This window comes from Anabrus simplex, chromosome 4, assembly GCF_040414725.1.
Source record: "Anabrus simplex isolate iqAnaSimp1 chromosome 4, ASM4041472v1, whole genome shotgun sequence".
NCBI lineage: Eukaryota > Metazoa > Arthropoda > Insecta > Orthoptera > Tettigoniidae > Anabrus > Anabrus simplex.
Window position 1 is genome coordinate 222,029,678 of NC_090268.1, and position 27,841 is coordinate 222,057,518.

General features: G+C 39.3%; 1 protein-coding gene across 5 annotated transcripts in view; it reads right to left on the reverse strand.

Annotated features, from left to right (window-relative positions):
- LOC136871792 (carnitine O-acetyltransferase) overlaps positions 1-27,841 on the reverse strand; it is a 219,798-nt gene that overhangs the window by 22,782 nt on the left and 169,175 nt on the right. For all 5 annotated transcript variants that reach the window (XM_067145382.2, XM_067145385.2, XM_067145384.2 and 2 more), the window contains exons 12-13: positions 13,251-13,449; positions 891-1,028 (exon numbers count right to left, since the gene is read on the reverse strand). In XM_067145382.2, coding sequence (XP_067001483.2) covers positions 891-1,028; positions 13,251-13,449 — 337 coding nt within the window. The remainder of the gene's footprint in view (positions 1-890; positions 1,029-13,250; positions 13,450-27,841) is intronic.

The following is a 27,841-nucleotide window of genomic DNA, read 5'->3' on the forward strand; positions in this document are numbered from 1 at the left end:
CTTTGTCTCAAAAAGCCAGGGAGGGTATAATATGCGAGAGGGTCTAATACAGGAGTAAATACGGTAACTGCTGCTGATAACGACTAAGCAGTAATAGTGAAAATTCAAGACATAATAAGTGAGGTATTTTTATACAGACATAATGGGAATCCGTACTTATAATTTACGACGTACTAAGGGAAAAATCGTCTTAATGAGGAACGTACTAACAAAGTTTCACTGTACTTTCAGCAAGACTATGAAAACAGCTTCCTCTTCTGTCACAACATTGTCGTGCATGTCTCCTGTAGTCGTGGGCAAGGATCGCCTGGAGAATGGAGTGGCATTCTGTTGCATTTAGTGATGGGAGCTGGTTCTGCTTTCATGCAAGTATGCAATGTTGATCCCTCACATATGGACCCACGTGGTGTGGGTCAATAATTCCCATTAGGAAGGTTTTAGCAGGATAATGCTATTCACATACACTTTCTATTATGTGACATGTTCTTCGTGACATGTTCGACAACTGCCCTGGTCATCACGATCCTCAGACCTCTCTTCTGTGGGGAATGATGGGGTTATGTCTGACCCAGTGTGTAAGGCCAGCTTCTAACCTAGGCTTGGAACAATTTACCATAGGATGATATTTGTCACCTGTATAATTGGCTACATGCAAGAATACAAGCCTGTGTGGCTGCCCGAAGAGGGTGCACTGTCTACTGCTTGGTTTGGTCTCTACTGTTTATTTAAGCTAAATAAGGTGGTACACACAGTCGCAGTGTTGCTTGCAGTGTTCCCTACCTCAAGAATCTGGCTCGGGATGTTTCTAGCAATAATAAAACTCCAATTATGGACGTAGATATCTGTACAAAAATAAAACAAAGGAACTTCAATTAGGTGAAGGGACTCACCTGGCTTGAGGAAATTCTCATGTGTGAACTACGAATAAAACCGGCATCCAGGAACAACTTAGGCACATCCATACCATTCTCAATTCCTATAAGTTTCAATCCTAGAAGATGTCTGTCTACTCCCAGTCCGTTGACAGCCTGAAACAGATATTAGAGGCGAATGAGATAACCATATACAGTGAGAGTTTTCAACAAAGAACTAGCCATGATGCGACAGCTATCCATTATGTGAAATACACTTCATATTTAGAGCCTGTATTGACAAAGAATTCTTGAAATAAATAAAATATTTAGTACCCATCTGAGCCAGAGTATTTATTATGTTTAGCTGCATTAGTATGTTCCTGATAGCAGACTGCAAAGTTCCTTCCTGTCTGACCAATATACTGTATATGAAGCTTTTACTAGTATGGACAATGCTATGTGCATTATAAAATAAATGGCTATTAGTATTATTTGTTTTAAAAGCTATTCTGATGTTATGTTTTAAAACGAGATTAGCGATTTGGAAAATATTATTATACTGCGTGTCCCACTCCCAGCAGGGCCGGCAGTCGACATTGCACATGCAGACTCCGAACGGTGTATTCATAACCTCATGCTAATATAATATAGTCACAAGGCAGTCAGTTCCTTGAGTTTGTGTGTCGTGAGAAGCTGTGAAGTGATAAGTTTGTTGCAAGAGCACGTGTGGCTAAATTACAGTAGAATTAGATTAATTGCATTATTACACCATTGAAATGCCAATGAAATTCACGCTTGATCAAAGAGTTTTCATGTATGACACATATATAACAACTGAGTGATGTAGATAGGTGTGTAAGCAATTTCAGGAGAGATTTCCCGGGGTTCCAATTCCAGGTAGAGAAACAGATGTCTCGTGAATAAATTAAGAACAACAGGATCACTTAATGCTGTAGGTTCTATCGGAAGAAAAAATAGACAAAATTAACACATAATTCTTACCTTCTCCCACTAAATCTGTTCAACAGTTGCACAAGTCAATATCACAAAATCCTCAGTGCATAGGGCTACTAAAATATTGTTACTTATATCGTCCACCAATTATGACCCTGTGATGATGAAGCCAGAGTAAATTTCTGTAATTGGATGTTGCAAAATATTGTTGAGGGCATTGCTGACCCACATTTAATAATTTTCTTGGATGAGACATGGTTTCATTTGAGTGGTAATGTTTCTCCACAAAACAATCCACTGAAAATCCACTATTAATTCAAGAAGTTCCTTTACATGACCAGAAAATTGGTGTATGGTGTGCTGTAAATGCAGAACGGATATCAGGCGTCATATTTTTCAACTATATCATAAATTTGAAGACGTTACATGAAAATCAGTTTGCATATAGACCTGGCAGATCCACTGAAGTAACACTCTACCAGTTGGTTTGTAAACTAGAGAAAAGCCTAGAATATAAAGAAATTACACTGGCAGCATTTCTAGATATGGAAGGAGCCTTCAGCAATACAACCTATGACTCTATGATTAAAGCATTGGAAAAGTGCAAGGTGAGTGAAACCATCGTCAAATGGATTGAATCCATGTTAGACGGAAGGAAGATAAAAGCAACCCTGTTTGAAGAAACGCTGACAGTTGGGGACACTCGAGGCTGTGCTCAGGGAGGAGGTCTTTCTCCTTTGCTGTGGAACCTCGTGGTGAACAAAATCATAGCTATGCTCAACGAACAAGGTTTTTATACACAAGGATACGCAGATGACCTGGTGATTGCGGTACGAGGTAAAGTGCTCATGCAAAGATCACTTAACCTTGTAACTTGTCTATGCACCTCAGCTCCACGCTTGGGAGATGAATGTTATTTGCTGGGGACACTTGAATATAAATATAAAATATGTGTGGCTTGCCTGCAAAATGCCACGCAAAAAGAAACAATTATCACAGTCCATGGTTTCCCATTTCTCTATGTTTTGACTGGGCGCCAGCTTTGCAGTATATAAAAAAAAGACTGTACCGCAACATTTATACTGAATGTCATAGAGACTCGTACATAAATCACAGGGGTGGGATACAAAATAATTAACCATTAAGTATCGCTCTGAGAAAAATTAACGCATTATAAAGTCAAATTAATTTATTTTAAAAAAATGAGATGAATCGGAAAAGTTCCTTTAAGCTAGAAGAGAATTTAGAATTTAACACGCAAGAGGTCGCACGAAGGCAAATTGCTCGCTCTTAATATTTTAATGAGCTGCTGTTTTCCTTTTGCAGTGAATGCTCTGATAAAAATATAAATATGTACCCTGTTTAACTGCCTTTCAACTAGTACTAACATAATTACCCAGTAAAAATATTTTCTCAATATAAAAAATTGATGAAATTTTTTGCAAAATCTGGTAAAGTTACGAGAGTTTTTAAAGAGCGTGAGAGGTCGTGCACGAGCAAATTGCCTCAACGTTTCCATTTGTACATTTCAATGAATGATTTGGTCACAATTCAAGATAAAACTACAGCACCACACTTCACTGAAAGCGACCATAAACCTCATGAAGTCTACTTAAGAAACATTCTTGGAAATGCAGTCATGTAAGAATGCACTACGCGAGGGATCGCACGAAAACTTTTTGCAGCGGCAGATGGAGAGTGAAAGAAAACTTAAACTACTCCGGAACGCAGCAGGCAATACACTGGCGATAATCAACGTCAGGCGGAAAGGAGGGATGAAATGAGCACCCAAAGCCCTACAGCGGCTAGCAAAGAAATTATTAACAAATATTTAAAAAGTGCGGCAAACTGCCACGGGCGCGACCTCTCTCGTGTTAATGTTACTGCAATTTACTGTTGCTTGCATTATCTAATTTTGGTTCACCAATTGCAGAGTCTGTTCAGGTCATCTGAATTACATGGTTACTTGTTCCCCTTTTTCCGTTGTAGATTAGCTCCATGGACATCCTCCCTTCCTTCTGCAATTAAAAGAAATTGCGAGTTGATTACATAATGGGGTTGGGAAGCTCATTTCACATATGTTGTTGCCTTAAAAGTTTGGGAGATATGGTTCTTCAGGATTTGGATAGAATATTTCAAGACAGTCACTGCAACTTCTCTTATTAATGCCTGAGCAAGGTTAAAGGATTTGTAGAATTTGAAGAAAAAGAGAGGAAGGGTTCCTCCAGGACCAGCCATTAATCCAACTGGTATTCTTGTTGATAGAATGGGATGGTTGGTTCGTATGTTGTTTTCTTTCCCTCATGGGATGTGTTTCGAACGTCTCAAATCTGATCGTCGGATCTATTTTGGTGGTCTTTGAAGGCTATCATGTCAAGTCAATGGGTGCTGCCTGTAACAGAGAGACCGTGAATCTCCTTGAAGACTATAAAGCCTGAGTCCCTTAATGCTTAAGCAATGGCAGATCGTATTTTATGATGCCTAGTATTTCGTACAGCTTCTCCATGTGAGCAGTAACAGCAGATGCGAGCAAGAGTTTCTACCTCGTTGTAGCAGTGCCGACAACAGTTAAGTGTTCATGATCCTGCCCTGGAATAGCTTGTATAGCTGCTTCATTGCCTGTCATTTTCAAGGCATCACGCCATTCGCTACCAGATAATCCTTGAAGGCGACTAACCCACTGATTGGCTGGTAGGTGTTGACTAAAAAGGGTAACTCCTTTCCCTTTCTGTGGGAGGTCACACCTCTTACTAAATTCAACTTCTCTCAACTTGGTTCTTACTTTCCGGGGATCTAAAAACAACCATCCTTTGTATTCAACTGGTGTTAGATGAAGCCTTTTCAAACAGTTGAAGCTTTCATTTTATCGTTCCCTTGTATTTAGTATTTAAGGATTTCTGGAATTCAAGATTATTCTACGGACATTAATGCATTGAAGAACAGCCTCCAATATGAATGGATAGGGGCCGTACTTTTTGGTAAGAGCGATACGGATGAATTTTTTAATATCTTCGTTCTTGTCTTGATATGACCTTCTTGGTACTGAAATTACTGTATTTTAGCAAAATGAACTCGCGAAATATCGGGAAATTTTATTTATTGCGCGAATTTGGCAAATAATCACGAAATATACCCAACTTTGTACGAAATATATAAAATACTAGCGGAAGAGCTACGTTTAAATCCTTATGACAACCTGACTATTGCAGTTTCCTTCTCAGTTGCTTGATAGCACTGTGTATCGGAAGTATGTGTATTCAGTTCCGCGATCTCGAAGGCAATCTATAAAAATCGATATCTGTTATCAATCACGGCAAATGGCGTACAGGACTTAACAAGAACTGTCGTAGATACAGCAGTGCACAGTAAGAGTTGGCTACTTATGAATCTTTTTTTTTTTTGTTGTTGTTGGCAAATGTCCAGCATTTAAGTATAAAAATGCTGAAAACTAAAGTCAAAATAGGTTTTTCGAAGCTCGAGGAAAACAACAGTGAGGCATTCTATGTATTTGATGCTGCAAGAAACATTCTAATATGTAAATACTGTAATGTCTGTATTACATGAAAACGAAAAGACTCATGCGATAAACACTGCAGAGGATCATGAACACACACAAGGAAGAAGAATGAAGCAAATGAATATAATTCTAAGCGGAAAATAACAATCGATGATACTTCACACATCGCAAAGAAATTTAAAAGAGATAGAGATCAATTTGTAGTAGACACAACAAAATCATTCATGCAAGCCAACATTCCTCTAGAAAAATAGGATAATCGTGGCATGAGGAAGTGGATGAATATAAAAGGAAAGATAAATAATTCCGTCATTGTTAAAATATGATGGTATTGGTAGGCATATTGTAAATAAATCGCTTGGTTTAGTAGTAATAATGTTATTGTTATTACGTCCCACTAACAACTGTTACAATTTTCGGAGATGCCGGAATGTTGTCCTGCAGGAGATCTTTTACGAGCCAGTAAAACTAGTGACACGGGGCTAACGTATTTGAGCACCAGACAGAGACAAGATCGAATCTGCCAACTTCGGCTCAGAAAGCCAGCTCCTTAACTGTTTTAGCTGGCCGGGGAGCACCAGCGTATCCATGAACATCTTCCACGGCTGTATGGCTTTGAAAATGCATTGAAAGCACATTTGGTAGAGGAGATGAAAGAATACATTGTTAGCGAAGTTTTAGGAGGTTTGATAGAAGACCACAGTGAATTTGCATCAAAGCATTATGATTTCTGGCGTCTAATGTGGACAGTGAGAGGGGATTCTTTGCTTACACAAAGATACTTTCCGACCATCACACAACTCTGCCTGCTGATAATGTTGAAACCATGCTAGTTTGTACTTTGGAGAAAAGTAATTCAACGTATAAAAAATATGCAGGCTATGTATAAATTCATATTACAGGGCAGACCACCTAACTTTACTTCGAGGTATCAGTGATTTGAATATTTATTTCTACAAAATTTTGTATATTTGGTTGTTTTAAGATTGTATAACAAGGAAACATTATAAGTGTTCACTTTTAAAACCCTTACCAAAAACTAGTTAATTTACCCCATACGGTACTATATGGAAGATTTCGCAAGAAACATCGATCAGTTTGGCAGTTTATTTCACGAAATACCCACTGAAATAATGTCAGTTTTAACACCGAAATCAGCAGTTTTATTTCACCAAAAAATAAGGCCCTTATGAATGAAATAGCCCTAGTCCCTTGAATATTCTAGGACTGTATAGCATGGTGTCCACCATATCAGCAAGAACTTTTAAGATTTCTTTCAATGTGCATCTAATCGTTTTGGGCCGATGTCCTTCGCTGTTAGGCCCCTTTAAACAACAAGCATCATCATCATCTAATCGTTTTTATCTGAATCTTTGAGGAATTTTACAGGAATTTGCTTGGAGGAAATTGTTTGGAACTGGTAAACAAGAGATGGACAAACTGAGGTATTTACAGTAGAATACTGAAATTTTTATTAGTTTGCAAACGAGGTGAAGATGACAGAGATTCTAGCTTGTTTCTTAGATTAATCATTGAAGCTTGAGAGTTGAAGGTGGTAACACTCTCAAAATTCACTTCAAAATATTTGATTCTCCCAGAGAGATACTCTAGACAGTTCCTCTGTAAGTTGCAATATTTTCACCAATGAGCTTACCTTGAACAATATTGATACATACTGACTTGGAAAGATCAATATTCAAACCAATCTCATTCATCGTCATCATTATCAATGTCCCACTCCAGTCGCCCGGGTATGGTGAATGAGCCTCCTCCACTCCTTTCTGTCATTCCACATTTCCTGCTCCATTACTTCCACCACATTCAATCCAGCTTCTCTAATGTCCTTCCAAATCTGATCCATCAAACTTCTTCTCGCTCTTGCAACTGGTCTCTTTCCCTTAACTTCTCTTTCTAATTCCCTTCTTGCTACCCATTCCTTTCCCATTCTTTTTACATGTCCAAACCATCTCAGTCTTGCTTTCTGTATCTATTGTACTTCTATTCTATCTCTTCTTGTCTTTTTAACTGATGTTCTTAAAAATTTCATTTCTACTGCTTGGATCTTATTATCATGTGTCTTATTGTTTACCAGCATTTCTAGTCCGTAAATTACAATTGGTATAAAATACCGTTTATATAATGTCAATTTCGTTCTCTTGGATACTTTGTCATCCCATTAAAGCTCTCTGACTTGATGATAAAATGTTTTACCTGTTATTAATTTCAGGGTTGATATCATTGCTTCCATGGATAATGCTACCCAGATATGTAAACTGTTCTACATTCTCTAACCGTTCTCCGTGTAAATTCACTTGGCTTCTCTTTTTCTCTTTCCCACAGTGCATGACTACAGTTTTCTTTTTACTAATTACCATTCCAAACCTTCTTCAGATTTTCATTCCAAATGTCCAGTCTCCTTTGTACTTGCTTCTCTCCCTTTCCCCAAATCACCATATCATCTGCAAATACCAAAGCATTCATTTCATCACTACTGATACTCTGTTTTAGACATTTTATGATTTCATCCATCAATATAATAAACAATAATGGCGACAGTGCACTTCCTTGCTCGAGACCTCTTTTTTTTTTTTTTTTTTTTTTTTTTTGTATAAAATGTTTCAGAGTCACCATTCCCCACTTGTACCTGCTTTTACTCTCATGATACAACATTTTTATCTTGTTAATTAATGATTTTGGTACATTCCTTTTCAGTAGGCATTCCCATACATGTTTTCTCTTAACTGTATCATAAGCTTTTCTCAAATCCAAAAATACGAAGATGATTTCCTTGTTCCTTTCTAGATATTTTTCCATTATTGTTCACACTGTATATACCAAGTCTACTGTTGATCTATTCAGTCTAAAGCCATATTGTTCTTCCTCTAACTGTGTTTCTGTTATATCCCTCAGTCTTTTGTCTGTGACTTCCTCCATTATTTTTAGCCCATGTGATAATAGGGTTATAGCTCTATAATTTTCACATTAATCCCTATTTCCTTTTTTGAACAATAGAACAATGCTTCTTTGTATCAGGTATCCTTTCATCCTTCCATATGGCACTGAGGGCTCAGTATAGCCATTGTAGTCCAATTCTTCCTGCTGCCTTAATCATATCATCATTGAATTTGTCTTTTCCACTTGCTTTACCTTTGGTCATTGCTTTCACTGCCCTTTTAGTTCCAATCTCAAAATACGGCGCAGAGTGGATGACTGATATCGTAGGTTAGATTATTTAGTGAAACCTCGTTAGGTGTTTCTGTAGGTTACAAGGAAAGATAATATGTTAAGCGAGAAAACGTACTATTGGACACATGAATAAAAACTATCCAACACGATTATATAAACACTTAATATGTTTTTCTTTATCCGACAGGCATGCATTTTACGTTGTGTATGCACGTGTACAGTGAAAGATATAGGCTATCTACCATTTTAAAGATGCAATGAGAGTATTAAAAGGCGTGTAAAAGATGAGAGAACAAATATGAAAACCTTTTCCGCTGGGGCTTATTAAATAAAAACGCATATAAAAATGTTTGCAGTTGGGCCACATAAAAGTATCAGTGCATTATTGAAGATCACACACTTTCTAAAGCAAATGTCAGCTGAAGCCTTATATTTCGGACCAGTGGGTTAAATATTGTTTTCTGGTCACACTCTTCAACCATGAATTTGGAGGTTAAACTTGGCCATGTGCAAGAGAAATGACTTTGACCGTCATCTTAAATGCAACAACACTTTGATCAACTCGAGTTGAAACTCAAAGGTGCGAGTTTCAACATACACTTCCCAGGTATCGTCTTCATTAGTAAGTGATTTCACGACTTTTTCAGTATGTATAATGGGGCTACCACAAGACAAATATGCACCACGCTAGTCAACTTCACACGATTATGTTCCTAAATTCCCAGTCTTATATTAGGACCAAAACAGTAATAGGCAATCCCAAAACCTCCCATGGCTTTATGTACATATGTAAGGTGCAACATCTGTTCTGGTCTCGATAACAATCGTATTCGATAATATTAAAATACTAAATTTGTGTTACTTAAGAAGGAGCAGTTTCGATTCCTGCTTGAAAGTCCAGCGACTATACAGTGCCCTGAGGGAAATGCCAAGAACTTGTTCGGCGACACACTCGAAAAAAAAAAAAAATGAACATCTAACCCTGGACATTATGTAGACGTTTTGCAAGTACGAACATTTGACTAAATTCATTCCGTCTTCAAATAGAGCTGTCGGAATGTGCTCTGTCTGCTTCCAATTGTCGAGGACACTCTCTACTTCATGATTTCTGAAGATTCTCTAAACAATACTACCCGAATGCGATGCTAAGATGATCCCTTATGCAAGTTCACCTCTGATCGCTTTTCCAGTACAGTACCGGTACTTCTTCAAATTACCACAATGACGGGACGTCAACACCAAGATCCGTGCCATAGCCGTCCTTTCGTAAGATACAGTTTCTTGGAAAATGCGTGATCGAGGATTTAGCATTGATGGGACTGAAATTTCTGGACAGTTGATCCGGGAAATCGTTTCTTCGAGAAACGGATAATACAGGATTTTTACAACGTGATTTAATTAGGATCCTTGCAGGACCACGTAATTTGAACGAATAATATGGGAAAACGTAGTTTCCGGGAACGTATAATCAAGGTTCTACTGTATAAACATACATATATCTTACCGAAAGCCAAATGCTGAAATGTTTGAGAGAAAATATCTGGAGAAGAGAGATGCAACTACTGGAGCCTACACCACAACGTGTCAGCTAACAAATCGTTATCTACCGTATTTCACAGCATAATCGTCGCCACCGCGTAATCGTCGCATCCTTTATTTTCAATACAAAAATCGGACTTTAAACCTTTAATTACATAATCGTCGCACGTCCAAATTTTGTTCACTAATCTGGTTAAAAGGTAAATGGAACTGCAACGTAAGTTGCACATGAATGCGCAATTTAAATACGTGTATGGATTATGGGCAATTTGGCAACAGAGTCACGTTTGCGACATGTTGCACAACGTATAAATAAATAATACCGGTATATGTACGACGCATGGCTTACCGGTAGACTATCGGCAGTTTGACAACGTGGTCGCGAGACAGTGTACTATTTATTCACCACCTACATATTATGAGTTCCCATTTGAAATACGTAAGGCTGTAAGTTATCGCTTATCGGCAACGTCGCCAGGAAATACCGGCTAGGTAGGTTGAATGGACCCCGAACCAGCCCTCAGATACAGGTAAAATTCCCTGACCCGGTCGTGAATTGAACCCGAGGCCTCCGTGTAAGAGGCAAGCACGCTACCCCTACACCATGGGGCCGGCTCCTGTGTTATTGCGCACGAAGTGAAATCCAAGACGATAACGCAGATTTCCACTGAATTATTCAGCCGAATTATTTACGATGTCTCAGTTGTCATCGCTAGACTCTTATCTTACTACTACGTCATAAGTGTCCGGGCATGGGATGAAAACTTTTATCCAACAGTCAAGATAATTATTATCCACTGCTATTAAAGTTTTATTTTATAAACTCGTCAGTAACGTAATGTAAAATCATCAATAACTGGGAAGAAATATTAACCTAATTACCGTATGTTTAAAAGAAATTGAAAAAAATGAATGTTTGTTACTGACGTCTCGGAATACAGTCAACTATACAGTAGATTTACACCGCGCTAGCTCCGGTTTGCGAGCTTTGCGCAAGCGCAGTAGTGTGTCGCAACCAACGAGCTAAACTGAAATTGTTGCATGCTTCCTTGCTGCCTAACAGTATTGGCTGCTCTGGAATGGACAGATCACAGATGCATTTATTTGTTTCAGATTTACGTGATTACTGTAGACATGTGTGCGTGAGAATTTAAGTTTTTAATTTGTGTTTTGGGTGTTTGCAGAAATAATTTGTTTTAATAGTGAACAATTACGGAAAGTCATTTATATAGCAAAACATTAACGTGTGAAGCATTTATAAGCGATTATGGGTAAATATAGAAACTATTCTGCGGGCTTCAAGCTAAGCGTAATTGCCTTCGCTGAACAGCACGGGAACAGAGCTGCAGAAAGAAAATTTTCTGCGAGTGAAAAGTTGGTGCGTGACTGGCGGAAAGTAAAAAAACAAGCTAAAAAGCACAAAGCCTTCTAGACGCGCGTTTAGAGGTCCTAAAACAGGGAAGTTTCCTATAATTGACGAAGAAGTGTTTAGGTACGTCAGTGAAATACGTAACAATGGCTGCAGTGTATCATTTGAAATGTTACAAATTAAGGGACAGGGGGTCGCAAACACAACATACCAGTAACTCAGTTTAAGGCGACTCGTGGGTGGATTAAGGGGTTCATGCGACGACACAATCTGTCAGTGCAAAGGAGAACAACACTAAGCCAAAAGTTGCCTGCTGATTACACGGACAAGATTGTAAATTTTCACCGATTTGTCATACGTTTGCGCAAGGAAACTTCGTACTTGCTTTCTCAAATCGGTAATGCCGATCGGACTCCAATCTTTTTTGATATGCCTCGCAACAGCACTATTGCGCTAAAAGGATCACGGAGTGTATTAATGAAAACCAGCGGTAGTGAGAAGTTGCGATGCACGGCAATGCTAGCCATTACAGCTGACGGGAGAAAGTTGCCGCCTTACATCATTTTCAAGAGGAAAACGATGCCTAAGAATATACAGTTTCCCCGTGGAATTCATGTACGAGTGCAACCAAAGGGTTGGATGGACGGAGAACTCATGCTGGACTGGGTTAAAACTGTGTGGAATAGAAGACCTGGTGCACTACTGAAACAACCAGCTCTGCTTGTTTCAGATAGTTTCCGAGGTCACCTCGTGAACGAAGTGAAGCAAATTCTCACTACAAATAAGACACGACAGATAGTCATTCCTGGTGGCCTAACATCTGCTTTGCAGCCACTAGACGTATGTGTTAATAAACCCTTTAAAGACCACTTACGTCGATTTTACAACGAGTGGATGATGAGCGGCGATCAGCAATTGACGCCCACCGGAAATATCAGACGTCCACCCTTGGACTTGTTATGCTCGTGGGTGAAGAAGAGTTGGGATCTTATACCACCTGAACTAGTCTCCAAGAGCTTCAAAAGGACTGGGATTTCGAATGCACTAGACGGTTCCGAAGATGACGCAGTGTGGCAGGGAGACGAAGAATCTGATACTGGTATTAACAGAGGCGAGGATGGCGCATCAGATAGCGAAACCTGCGATAGCGACACCGAAGATTTGGAATAAATTGCGTACCGGTAAGTCCGCATTTCACAACAAAGCGATAATTTTTTGCAAGTGTAATATTTTAACTTTAATACTCAAATTAATGACAAATTAACTTAATACGTTCATTTTTATTTTCAGGTTGGAAAAACGTTCGCCGAATTGTTGCGAAAAATTATGAATTTTGTTTTAGACTATTTTAATTATTTTGATGTATAAACGCGAGTATTACGTGCATCTTAAATTTGTATCAAATACAATTTAGTTATAAATACATTTTTTGAGTAATACAAATATTGGTATTAAATATTCATCGTATAATGGTCGCACCCTACAATTTTTTTCGAAATTTTTGGTATAAAAAGTGCGACGATTATGCCGTGAAATACGGTATTCATGTGCTTCCTCATCCACCCTACTGACCTGATCTAACCCTGGTGGACTATTTACTGTTCTCCAAACTGTAATTTACCCAGAAAGGACAACGATTTCTGTCGAATGAAGAGATCAAACTGAAATCACATGCAGAACTGCGTATGATCCCCCAAAATGCCTAACTGCACTGGGAGCATTTTATTAATATAGAAGCTACCTAGACCCCAAGAGTTTTTTTGAACATGCCTTTTATATTTTTTGAAGAACCCTTCTTAAAAATATACATCTATTTGTAGCCTAGTCCAACCTGCAAACTGTACTCCTTATGACCACTGATGGCAGTCCTCAAAGCTGCAACCTTATCTTGATCTGATTTGGAACTGTCCAGCATTGCCTTAGCAAATGCCACCGACTCGCTGGAGCAAGAACGAATAGTCTCCGTGCGGCCATTGAGGAACTTGCGACAAGAAGCAGATTCATAATGGGCAGCAGGTTCCTTGTGAATTCTGAAACATGAACCAACACTTTCTCTCAAAATGTGCTTAACCTTCTTCTAAAAACATGCTGGAATGCTAGATTTTTAATATGCTAGTAAATTGTTTGAAAAGAAGAAGGAAGTCATATTAAGCTCATTTACACTCAACATCAATCCTATTTCAATGTATCACACAAGAAACTCATTGATCTGACACTCATTAATCGAGATTTTGACTTATCCAGCTGGGTATTTTTAAACATGAAGATATGCACGTCCTTTTGAATAACACGTTTGAAACTGATATGTTACTGATTCTTCTGATGAAGTTTTTGTAGTTGTCAACCTCTCCAACTTTCTTAAGTCATCTACAAGCATTCCTGATTGCCCAGGTGCAGCTGATAGTGATGTTAATGCCTAACTAGGAAATTACATTGGTGTTGGCTAAGGCACAATGTTGGATGAAATTTTTTTTGCCATCTCTGCTACAGGTAATGAAGCCACCGACGGTGAACGTGAAAATGAAAGTGGTATTCCACCAGAAGTAGTAATGACTCAAGAGGAGGCAACTGTACAGCTAGAAAACTTCTTGTAAAGCTGGAAAGCGTAGCAGTTTACTTTGAACATCCGACAAAAACAACTCCAGCTGAACTAATGTTGGTGAAATGCCTATGCGGCCTGCTGCACTCACACTCAAATAGCAAATAAATTTGAAACAAAAGAAACTTTCACCGCTATCTATATAGAGCAGAATGTCTGTGTCTGTACCGAATATAAATCGATACCATTTCACCAATCTCAACCAAATTTTGTACATTTACCTTTTAGGACAACCCTCCCTAGATTTAGGCCCTTTGGCACATTGGTATAGGCTAATGTAGACAAAATATAGATTTTTTTGTACAAAGACAAGACAAAGCTCATTTTTAGCCCTCATAATGTGAAGCAAAAAATTCAGTCCTTAAGTAAGAGGGACAAGGAAAAGCACATTTCAGGCCCTAAAACCAACATTTTTGAGATATTGGCACCACACTACCCCCACAGAAGGAAAGGGATGAAGAAATGACTGGCAGTAGCCATGGCAATGTTAGCTCAAGGGTTCTGGAATACAGGCCTGATGTTCAAAGTAGGCATATATATGAGTGTAAAGGAGAGATTCTGTTTAAGCATTTTAAACTCAAAGGTAGCATTAATCTGCTGATATACTTATTGTTTCTGGATCCACATTTCCATACTCTTATTACAATAATGATTGTGAACAGCACCCAAGTGTTGCTTTTCTTATTTACCAGGCTGAGAATAGAAGAATTATCCTCAACAGAACTTGCTCTTAGTCTAGCCCATGGCCTCTTCACGTAATATGCTACATCAAATATTTCCAATGGCATGCAAGTGAGAAGGAGTGAAAAAAAAAAATTCCAAAAATGACCAAAATTATGGATGTGTGTGTATGTTCCAGAATAGCTCTCAACCAAACTGGTACACACGACTTACTAACAAATAATTAGAAAAAAAAAAAAACTGTCTGAGTAAGATACTCCTAGCACATCTAAGGGAGCACATGACTTGTAAAAATACTCAATAACGACCAGGGTCACTGAGATGAATAGTAACACTCGAGTTCAGCCCCCACTGGCATGAGAGTTGAGAAGGAATGATTTTTTTTCCTTTTTAAGTTGCTTTACGTTGCATCGACACAGATAAGTCTTATGGCGATGATGGGATAGGAAAGGGCTAGGAGTGGAAAGGAAGCGGCTGTGGCCCGGTGTTAAAATGGGAAACTACAGAAAACCATCTTCGGTGCTGCCAACAGAGGGGTTCAAACCCAGTATCTCCTGAATGCATGCTTACAGCTGCATGACCGTAACATCACAGTCAACTCCCTCGGTAGGGGTAAAAAGAAAATGTCCAGGACTGAAATTAGTGTTGAATCCACAGTTATCAGGGTAGCTAGGCTGATCGGCGACTATCCCAATGACAATCGTGTACACCATATTTATTTTATTTATTTTATTTATTGTCTTGTTTTATATGGCGGGACTCAGGCTATGAAGCCTGCTATTCTGTCCGACCATACATACACCTACATGAAGAGTTGAATATACACTAAATTATCTACAGTTTAATATCTTAAGGTAGCAATTAAATGTTTTAATTAATCTAATACTTAGCTATGATCTAATCCTACTATGTTATAAGAAATCATTATTATTTATTAACCAGGTTTGACAGAGTTTCTTAAAGCGGAGGTGGTTTGACACGCTCCTAATTTCAGCAGGTAGGGAATTCCAAATTCGGCTGGCGGCGACTATAAATGATCTACTGTAGCCAGTTGAGCGGTGAATGGGAATGCTTAGTACTGCGGTGGATGATGATCTGGTAGGAATACTAGAAGGTGATGCTAGGTAATGGAATTGTGTGGCAAGGTATTCAGGTGTGTTAAGGTTCAGTATACGATGTAACAGGGAAAGAGTGCGTAAATTTCGTCGCTCTCTTAAGCATAGCCATGAAAGCCTAGCAAATGCGGGAGAAATATGGCTAAACCTTGGTATATCTGAAATAAATCGAACGCATGCGTTATGTGCCTTTTGGAGCTTGATGGAAAGTGAGGCATTCAGGTTACTGTATACTACGTCACAGTAGTCGAATATTGGCATTACCATACTTTGGATAAGCAGTTTTCTTACATTTTGGGGGAGTAAATCTCTGAGTTTTTTAAGGGAATGTAAGGAATAAAACACTCGCTGACATATACCTGTTACATGATCGTTCCAACTAAGGTTTTTATCCATTATCATACCTAAGATTTTAACTGTGTCTTTGAATTGTAACTGAGTGCCTCTTAATGTTACTGAGTGGGTATGGATGTCTGTAAGTCGTGCGTGGGTTTTTTGGGTAGCTAAAAGAATACACTGCGATTTTTGGGCATTGATTTTTAGTGCATGGTCATCGGTCCACCTACATATTCTTCCTAGGTCGTCGTTCATATTATTTATTGCAGTCGGTAAGTCACGAGGATAAGCATGTGTATATATCTGTATGTCATCTGCGTACACATGATATTGACAATGTTTAATTACTTGCGTTAGTCCTGAAATGAAGATCGAAAATAGGAGTGGCGCTAGCGCTGACCCCTGTTGTATTCCAGTCTCTACAGATTGCTATGAAGAGAAATTTTCACTTGTAGATACACACTGCCGGCGATCAGAGAGATACGAATACATCCAGGATAGTGTGCTTTGTGAGAAATTAAGAGCACGTAATTTTGCTATTAGTATGTCCGTGTCAACGCAGTCAAAGGCCTTACTAAGGTCTAGAAGAGTTAAAACAGTAACTTCTCCCTTATCCATAGCTACTCCTATGTCATTTGTAACTTTAAGCAGTGCAGTAGTTGTGCTATGATTGCTTCTAAAACCAGACTGGTATTTGTCAAGAAGCATATTGTTATTTAAATATGCGGTTATTTGTCTGTGAACTACTTTCTCCAAAATTTTGGACAGAAATGGTAAAATGCAAATGGATCGAAAGTCTTTGGGTTCCACGGGATTGTTGGTCTTGGGGAGTGGGCGAACAATTGCATATTTCCAAAGGGAAGGGAATATGCCGGTTGTCAGTGAGGTATTTATGATGTGGGTTAGAGTTGGTAGGATTACATCTAGAGTTTTTAACAGTAACTGTGGAACAATCTCGTCACATCCTGTCGCAGTTGTCTTTATTGATCGTGCAATTTGTCTCACTTCTGCAGGAGTTACGAGGGAAAAATATAACTGTTCTCCTCCATTGTTAGTATTGCCATTGTGTAGAATTTTGTTAATCGTCCGTTCTTTTGTTGTCTTGTCAATGTTAACGGGTCTTGTAGTAAAGTATTGGTTTAAATCATCCAGTGATATTTTAACGTCAGCAGTATGTATTTTATTTCCGCCTATGCCCATTTTTTTAACGGTTTTCCAGATTGTTGTCGTGTTGCGGGTTAGCAAAATGTTGTGTGAGTGTCTTATTTTAGCATTCCTTACGGCCTGTGTGGTTCTGTTACGAAGGGTCTTGTACAGGTCAAAATCGTTTGGTATTTGGCTAGTTTTAAATTTTCTGAAAGCTTTGTCTCTCTCTGTCATTAAGTCTCGTATTTCCTGCGTCATCCATGGAGCCGCAGGGCGTGTTACACGAGCAGTGCGTTTTGGCGCGTGTTTATTAAGAAGAGCTAGCAGTTGTGTGTTTAAGAACTCCACTATATCATCTATATTATCTAAAATATGGACATTATGCCAAGGTATGTTTGCAGCATCTTCTAATAGGGCTTCGTTATTTATACGTTTTAGATCTCGAAATGTAATTAATTTAGGTCTGTACTTGGGGCATTTAAGTGAATAAGCTAAATAAATTAAGTCGTGATTGGATAGTCCGCAAGCAGACATTTGCCCGTGGGTCAGTACTCTGTCAGGGTTATTCGTCACAATTAAGTCCAGTAATGTATGTGACGTGGCTGTGTGATGTGTTGGTTTAAGTGGCAAAATCGTCATGTTACAAGATTTAAATATGTTGATTAGTTGTTTAGTCTCAGTCATTTTGCCGTTAAGTATGTCAGTATTGAGGTCTCCTAGTAATAAAACATGCTTATACCTGGGTAGGAGGTCAAGTAAGATGTCTTCAAGGTCGGTGATGTATCCAATCTTTGGTGGGCGATACACAACACTCAGTAAGCACTTTACACCTAAAGCCTCAATTTCAATGAACATGAACTTGGGCCTTGCGCAGTATTCACTAGTTGTTTTGTAAATTATTTTATATTTTAGGTCGTTCCTAATATACATAGCTACTCCGCCGCCGGCTTTACCTGTGCGATCATTTCGGATCAAGGTATAATTTTCGAGGTGGACAAGAGAATCTGACAACCACGGTTTCATCCAGGTTTCTCCGTTCATGACGATGTGAGGGTTGACATTAGCAATAATGTTACGGAGTTCGTGGAAGTGAGGAATTAGACTTTGAACGTTAGCATGTACTACCTGTAAGGAATTTGGAAAGTTGTTAAAAGCATTTGTAAGCGGATTAGTACTAGGGGGCTGTGTAGGTATGGGAGCGGAGATTCCGCTCAGCTGACCACCAGTAACCTTGCCGAAAATAGAAGCATGTTCAGCACTCTCGCTTTGAGTTGCCAACCTGTACACTATCTTGCCTAGTTATTATATGTAAATCTAATGAAGATATAATCTAAAAGTAATAGTTTGAATAGTAATTATAGTCTAGTAATTAAAAGTCTAGTGTCTAAGTTAGTTAAAACTGTAAAATGTGTAGTGTCATGTTAGTTTCAGTCTGTCGGTTTATTTGATCCTGTCCAATTCCACTCGGCTCGATACACACAATATTTCACACCATTGTGTTTCACAATAATCGTACCGTCTATTGTCCAACAATTGGACACAGAAAATCTAGTGATCGCTTCTTGCAACAGTTTCATCCTGATTGACGTAAGGTCTTCTCTAATTGTTTTGCCCGTTCCTTTCAGTTTCTTTTTAGATTTAAATAGTTCGTTCCATTTGCGGTACGACACGAACTTCACTATTATCGGACGCGGCTTATCTGTACTCATCTTGCCTACCCTGTGACTTCTGTCTATGTCCTCGTGCGTTAAATGTACTCCAATACTGTCAACTAGCTCAATGACAATTTTATCCGTGTTCTCACCACTCGATTCCCGCACCCCAAACACACGCAGTGATTGCCGCCGCTGATATTGTTCGAGAGCATCAGTTTTAGTTTTGAGCTGCTCCCTGAGGTCTGATATTGTCTTGTCTCTGGCTTCGAGCGCTTCCCTCATCTCCTCGATTACTTTCGTATTAAAATCTATCGTACCTTTAAGTTGGTCTATAACGGCCCTGGCTACCTGGTCTTGTATGATGTTTGCTAATGTGACGAGTGTTTCCTTGTCTCTCAGAGCTTCCTGTAGGGCGCGCTTCACTGGGCTGTCCGTTGTTACTACCTTTCCTTTCCCTGGCATGGCTGTTTACAAGAAGGATTATGTTCTTAATTACTTGTGATACACTTTGAACTGGCTGTTCGCAGCACGGTAGTTTTATATATCACTTAGTTGAAAGTTCCACACGTAAATGCCGATCTTACACCTTCAAATCACTGATAAACCTGGAGACTGAAACACACGCTACTAAGCACTGGTCGCCATTTTGATCAATCTTTGTTTCTATAGTGCGATGTGTAAATGTATACAATTATTACTTATTTTTATTCATCATCAGCATTGTACAGTTCCAGTTTCCTGGGTACTGTTAATGAGCCTCTTCCACTTCTTCCTGTCCATACACAACTTGTCATGGAGAACATCATCCACTATCCATCCTCTGGCAACTAGATCAACCTTGATCATGTCCATCCATCGGGTTTTAGGTCTTCCTGCAGGTCTTTTCCCCATTCCAGCTTCTGTATCGGAATGCCACCAGCTCTGTCCGATGTCTGCACCATTTCACATTCAAGTTGGCGTTCATCAGGGATCGGCTCTATCTCTGCTTCTGTTCATCCTCTGTCTCGACACCATTATTTATCTGAAAGGATCACCTATTTACCAGAATATATAAGCCGTCACAAGAAAAAATTTTAACGCAAAACATCATCATCATCCTAAACCATCTCCAGTTTCCGGGGTGTGGTATATGACCCTCCTCCATCTCATCCTGTCCTTGTACCATTCTTCCTCCACCAACTTGTCCCAATCATGACCTCAAAACAAAATAATCTAAAAATTAAACACATTGGAGTAACTCTAATACTACTAAATATTTTGTAAAATATCAATCAACGTTCCAATAAAGAAATCTAAAAACCAACTTCACACGTAATTAACAGGTAATACAAATCTTCAAGGTAAATATTCAAAAAAGTACCCACAGCTAGTTTTAGTATGTAAAATTGAGTGCAGTATCGAGTTTTAGTGCCTAAAATGTGTTGTTTTATTTCCTATTTGTGTAAAAATAAAAGATTATATAGATTAAGAAAATGAAAAACGGAAAGGCAACTAGACCAGATGAGCTTCCATCAGAGGTGTGGAAGATGCTTGGACCACAAGCAGCTACGTTCCTGGCAGACCTATTCAACAAGATCATTGATGAAGACTGTGCCCCTTCTAGCTGGCTTACCAATGTTACGATTCCCATCTGGAAATGGAAAGGAGATGTCAGAGACTGTTCCAACTATCGACCAATTCGTCTGCTTTGTCATACAATGAAGATATTCGAGCATGTCCTAGATGCACGCCTACGTGATATACAGTAGTCCACATTGCCCCAGACCAATGTGGCTTTGTGAAAGGAATGGGAACGATCAACGCTATACATGTAACATGTCTTTTGATAGAACTTCACAATGAAAAGGAGAAACCGCTCCACATCGCTTTCTTGGATCTCGAAAAGGCCTTTGACAGGGTGCCTCGTGATCTTATTTGGCATGCACTCAGGCTGCATGGTGTACCAGAAGTATATATTTGATGGATCCATCTTCTGTGTCGGAATGCCACTAGCTCTGTCCGATTTGCTGCTGGAATGCCTGCACCATTTCACATTCAAGTTGGCGTTCATCAGGGATCGGCTCTATCTCCACTTCTGTTCATCCTCTGTCTCAACACCATCAGAACAGAAGTGTTAACACCACACCCGTGGACTCTACTCTATGCTGATGATGTTATGGTCGCCTGTGAATCCCGCCAAGATTTGTAACTACTAGTCCAACATTACAAGATATTAGAATCATTCTGTATTGATGGTTTTCACTTTACAAAGGAAAATTTAATGTATCCTCCTATTCAATACATAACAATACACTGAATAGGAGGATACATTAAATTTTTCCTTTGTAAAGTAGTCCAACATTGGAAAAACTCCTTGGACAGATATGGCCTGTGACTTAACATCGGGAAGACTGAATATCAAGAGCGTGAGGTACAAAGTGATGGGTCAATTAACATCGACGGTGTTAATATTCTGAAAACATCTCCATTTAAATATCAATTTAAACATCTCCCAGATGTCGAAGCAGAATCAACGCTGCCTGGACGAAGTGGCGTCAAGTCACAGGAGTCCTTTTTGATCGGAAGGGGCCAATGTACCTGAAATCCAAAATCTATAGAATCATTGAACCAGTGGCACTGTAGGGAACCGAGTGTTGGCCAGTTACAAGGAGACAGGAACAACAGCTGCATGTCATGGAGATGGAGATGCTTCACTGGCCAATGGGACTTACTCAACTGGACCACATCAGAAATGAGGATGGCATTTGGTGAGGCCCCAATCCCTGAGAAAATGTGAGAGAATCGTTTGCGATGTTATGGTCATGTGCTATGCAGAAACAGTTCTTCAGTTGCAAAAAGGGCATTACACTTAAGTCCTGAGGGTCGGAGACCACAAGGGCGACCGAAGAAGCGCAAGACCGCAGCAAGTGGAAACAAAAGTGCACAACAGCAGACTCTGCAATTAAGTGAGATAAATGCTAAGAAGAAGAAGAAGAAGAAGAAGAAGAAGAAGAAGAATAAGAAGAAGAAGATGTAGCTTGTATTCATTTATTAGTTTATTTTCAGATTATCCAGATGTTTGTTAATATGGATCACCATTCCAGTCTGGATAAATGAGAATCTTTAGAAGAACATTGTAGTTATTATTTAATAACATCATACACATTGATATAGTTTAATCATCTATATACGTAATACAGTCATTTACGCCTGGAGGACAGGCACCCACACGACTCTGTATGTTGCACACGATGTCGCATTACACGGCGTACACCTACATCCACTCTCAAAGTAGTCGCCGTTGGCCGTTAACCACTTAAATAGAATCACATCCACCCTGCAGATAGTCGCCGTTGGCCGTTATGCACGTTTGCCAACGTTGGTATAGCTGCTGAAAGGTTAACACCATCTTTTGTCTCCAGTTATTATCCGGCTGAGAAACGTTGGATCATCGTCAGCACTACTGATGAGGTCAGCACAAATTGTCATACAATCTCACATTGGTCTTGCGACAGGATTCGTGGCACACTGTGCTGGGTAACACGAGACATGTTGAGGTCATCCGTCAGAATTTTATGGCAAGTACCATGGCTGGCCCCTATTGCTGCTGCGAGATCATCTACCAATTGGGAGCGGTTAGCATGCTCCAACGTTGCAACTTCTTGGATCTTGCGTTTCGTTCAAACTGTTTGTAGCCGACCAGTATGCACATCATCTTCCAAACTGTCCCGTCCTTGCACAAAACGTCAGTGCCACCTAAACACAACACTGCGACTCAATGCGTCCTCACCGTAAACCTGCTGCATCATTTCAAACATTTCGGCAGCGGTTTTGCCTAATTTCTGGCAGAACTTGATGTTTGCCCGTTGCTCAAACTGTGACATGTCAAGGTCCAATTGGCGCAAATCACTGTCACAACAACGACCGTACGTCTGCTTCCAGTGCATGCACTCAACTGTCTCTTGCAAGGATGAGAGACTAACTGACATGGTACCATACCACGGTGCCACCTATGCACTATAGTGCACCACAGTGCCATCATGCGGTCCGTCTCAAAACCTAATGACCGTACTACGTATATAAAAATGAATGTTGTATGTATGTAAGTAAATGACACATCTCCTCCTGAACCACTGGAACAAAATCAAGCAGACTTGATATGCTTATAACTTACTATCTGGAGTCGAGCACTGTGAGGGTAAGGTATCCCTAGCACTCTTAGGGGTGGGGTGTCATGGGGGGGGGAGTATGTATAAAATTAATCGAAAATAGTGTCGAATGACAAAGATATTGATTCCCATAGGGAACCTGAAATATTTGTTCCGAATGAGTAAATTTATAATACCATTACATTATTGGACATTATAAATTTTCTAGCTAACTCATTCCTGGTTGCCAACGTTTCGCCCCAGTGTGCTAAATTGGGCTCATCAGTTGGTAAACAGCACACCCACCAAGACTTGGTGCGGACAAAGGCGCGGAACTCGTGGGGCAGGACAAAAATAAGCAGAAAAAACAATCCTTACTCCGTTGTCAGACCGTCGTACCTCGCCACGACGTAACCTGAGACAAACGATGTTATCTCCTTATACACGTTCACTCACAGACCTTCAAGACAAGGTGAACTGATCTCAGTGCAGTGCTCTTCAGCTTACTAGTGCAATGAGTGTCAGTGTTTCGAGTTCAGTGATGGTTCGTCAGACGCTGAATGATTGTATTTTGTTTTTGCTTTGTTTTGTATGTATCTTCATTTGCAGAGAATGGTTTATGTTTCATAGGTATTTTCTATCCTGGATGATTCCAGTATCTGTACTTGTATGCATCTCTGATTGTAAACTATTGGGTATTCTTTATATTGTATTTTCATACTATCCCGGTTGGAGGGATATGGTTATGTCACAGTGTAGATTTTGCATATATATATATTATAATAAATAGGGGTGAGACAAGGAGATGGCATCTCATGTATATTATTTAATTGCGTTCTGCAAAAGATCATTAGAGAGTGGATGAGATTCCTTCCAGAGAACACTGGATTACGGATGGGGATTAAAGCCGACAACCTAATGATACCATGCCTAGACTTTGCAGATGATCTGACTTTATTGGTAAATGACATACAGGAGGCTACTACTCAGCTCCAAACACTGCACTCAATAGCGGCTAAAACGGGTATTTTGATCAACATAGGAAAGACCGAGTTTGTTACATACATCAAAGATGCCCCTGGAATGATGAGAGTCAGTGATAATATCTACATCAAGAGAGTCAATAGTGTGAAGTACCTTGGGGAATGGTTCTCAGAGGACCTCAGCAAAACAATGGCTCTTGAACACAGGATAGAACACTAGATAAGGCTTACCATGCCTGTAGAAAACTATATGCTTCAAAAAATCTGTCGATGAATGTCAAACTAAAACACTACAATGCAGTAATCAGACCTTCAGTCCTCTATGCAGCAGAGTGTCTATATTTAATTAAGAAGACCCCACCAAGAGCCCTCGAGGTACAAGAAAGAAAGTTCCTGAGACGGATAGTGGGACCAAGAATTTTACCAGATGGAAACCGATAGTATCAACCAAATCGTGAGCTATACAAACACCAAGAAAATCTCATAGATGCCATCAGAAGAAGGCGACTGGCTTTTTACGGACACCTATCCAGAATGGACTCAAATAGGTTATCCCATAGGATCTTCAAGGCTGCTAACAAGGGCAAAGCCATTGGATTCGTGTGGATGAAGCAAGTGGAGAAGGACCTTTCGGAACTTCATATAAATCAAAGTGACATAGCTGATCGGAGTAACTATCATACAACTCTTAAAACTAAATCCTTTGTAATATCCCTAACAGAAGTTACCCAGACTAAAAGACGAGACCATGAAATGGTCTGAGGAACGTAAGATTGAATTTAGCTGGAAAATGAAGGACTACTGGGCCATCAGAAAAGCTCGAGGTACCAACAAGAAAACAACTGCCAAACCAACCGCTAAGAACACCAGTTGTGGCAAACAACGACGATGACATCAAGAAACAGCTAAAACACAAGCACCGTGGTCCATAGATGGCCCTAACGAAATACTTTTTTTTTTTTAAAGCACGGAGGAGATGCCTTCGAGTTCTCCTCGCTGGCCTCCCGCGGCTAACGCCCGTACTGTCTACCATACACGCGACCCCGCAAAGTGTATATAAGCGGGGTACGGAGGCAGCTTGGGGTCAGTTAGCCAAGGGAGGTGCAGCAACTTGGTGGGTGTGCTATTTACCAACTGATGAGTCCAAATTAGCACACTGGGGCGAAACGCTGGCAACCAGGAATGAATGAGCTGGAAAATTTATAATGTCCAATAACGGACCAACTATATTGGTATTAATAGTGTCGAATAAATTGTTTTCAGGGTCGCTGAGATGAATAGTGACACTCCAGATTTTTTAAAAGTCCAAGCTCAGCCCCCTTTGGAATAGGGGGCCAGAGGGGTGTGATATATAAAAATAATCAAAAACAGTGTCAAATCCATAGATTTCGGGGTTGCTGAGATGAATAGCAACACTCCTGAATTTTTTTACAGTCCAAGTTCAGCCCCTGCGGGGTGGGGAGCAAGGGGGGAGTAATACATAAAAATAATCAAAAATAGTTTTGAATCCATATTTTTCGGGGTCGCTGGGATGAATAGCGACTCTCCTGATCTTTTTTAAAGTACAAGTTCGGCCCTCTTTGAGGTGGGGGGCGTACAAATATTACCTACTATCTGAAAAAAATACAGTGGGGGGGCAAGATGCCCCTAGAACCCCTAAGGAAGGGGGTGAAATATAATCTACAGTATATTGATAAATGGAAGTCGATTTGAAGTGATCTATATATACTGTACTGTATGTATATTACATGTATATAAATTAACGTACAAAAATGAAAATAGACATGAATTGATGAAGCACTTCTAGGCATCTTAGAAACTTAAAACATAGTACCAGAGAAACCGATGACTTCAGGATGCCTAGAAAAGTCAAAAATGCTCAAAATATCCTGAGGGGGCCACGCTGGAAGTTTCAAATGTGGAGCTCAGCATAAGAACGCAGTCGGATATATTTATCCATAACGATAACCTATAAGTTTCATGGGTTTAAAAGTTTCCTGAAAGTCTTAATTTTTAACCCCCTCCCCTAATCAAGATGGCGGCACAATCTGCCAGACGAGCTAGAAAATTGAAATTTACACTCCCGAATTTTTTTAAGTCCAACTTCAGCCCCCTTTGGGGTGGAAAGCAAGGGGTGAATGATACATTAAAAAAATCGAAAATAGTGTCGAATCCATAATTTTTGGGGTAGCTGAGATGAATAGTGACTCTTCTGATATTTTTATTAAAGTACAAGATGGCCCCCTTTGGGGTGGGGGCCTACAGATATTACCTACTATCTGGAAAAAATACTTTTAGCCTGTAACTGACTGAAAAATTACAAGATGTTTTAATTTTTCATTTTTTTACCCCCCAAAAAGTATCAAAATATGGAGGCTATTTTAATGACAGTGCAGTGCTTCCTTTCGAGGTATTTAGTGGCTACGCTGTAAATCGCATCACAAAACGGATGACACAATCCTTGTTCAATTTGAAGTGATCTACAACTTTAGTCCTATGACTTTTGTTGTATCTCTATCCCTTCTACATTATATTTGTCTCTATTTCTCTACTGTATGTCCCTCTTCGGATACAATGTGATGCTGGTCGTTCATTTCTCCCAGCTCCCCTAGCATCTGGAGAACTGCACTTAACCTGCTGAAGACATCCTACCATTTTCCGAGTTTGAACCATATTTACCAACATTAAGATGGGGTCGCCACTCCGAAATGCATTTTATGACCTACTGCCAGGTATTAACTAGTCCGCTCCTACACGGTGACCACTTCATTTCTATAAATATCATAAGAACCCATAAATTTTCTTCTTTCTTATTTTTTGTGGATATATACTTACTAAGCATGATGATAATTTTGGAAAGTGTCTGGTTATAAATCCTTGAGATGTAATAAATTATGCATATATGTCAAAATCCTTTCAATCACTACATATTTCTGTGATTTTTCCTTGATTAAAACTGTAAACTTTCTTCTTAAGATCCGAAACAGCAGTATTGTTTTTGTAAATGAAAATGTTTTTGAAATATTCCAATATTATAAATGTTATTCTTACCTCATTTCTAAATTTAGTTTTTTCTTTTTAAACAAATTCTATACCAAAGGATACCTCATAATACAATTATTACAAATTCACGATATTATATATTAATTCCACTAGATTTTCGGCAGAGCGATACAATTTACCCATGTTCACCGCCATCTTGAATTCCCTCTTGTTTATTCTACTGACTTATCCTATTTCAGATCTAAGAAGTGAGCTAATTTTGTCCCATAGTAGTTCTGGACCTATGAACGAGAAAATGGCTGTCTCCTATGAATAATTTTGCAGCGTGTTATTTTAGTAAATATTTAACAATATATAAGTGCATAAATCGTTTTCTTAAAACCACTACTACCTTTGATGACATACAGCTGTTAGAACTTCATAACGAGTGTTACACAACTCTAAAGATTCTTCGGTACCCATAAGTGATGTAATACATCCAACACATCGCAGCACAAGGTGTCAGAACTTCATAACGAAAGAATTACAAGTCTCAAGATTCTTCGACATCCAAATTGATCATCTTGAGTTCTTCCCTCAACGACAGCTAAGTGCATTAATTTATGCATTACATGAAACTTTTACCAGAATTGTGACTATTTCTTCTTCATCTTTATAGTGTCAAATCCACTATGTTTTTGCAACTTTTTTACTATTTCTATGAACTATTTGATACATTGTGCAACTCGTGCTTTTGGCTGATAATGGGTCAAAACTAGTACCTAATAAATGTTTCTT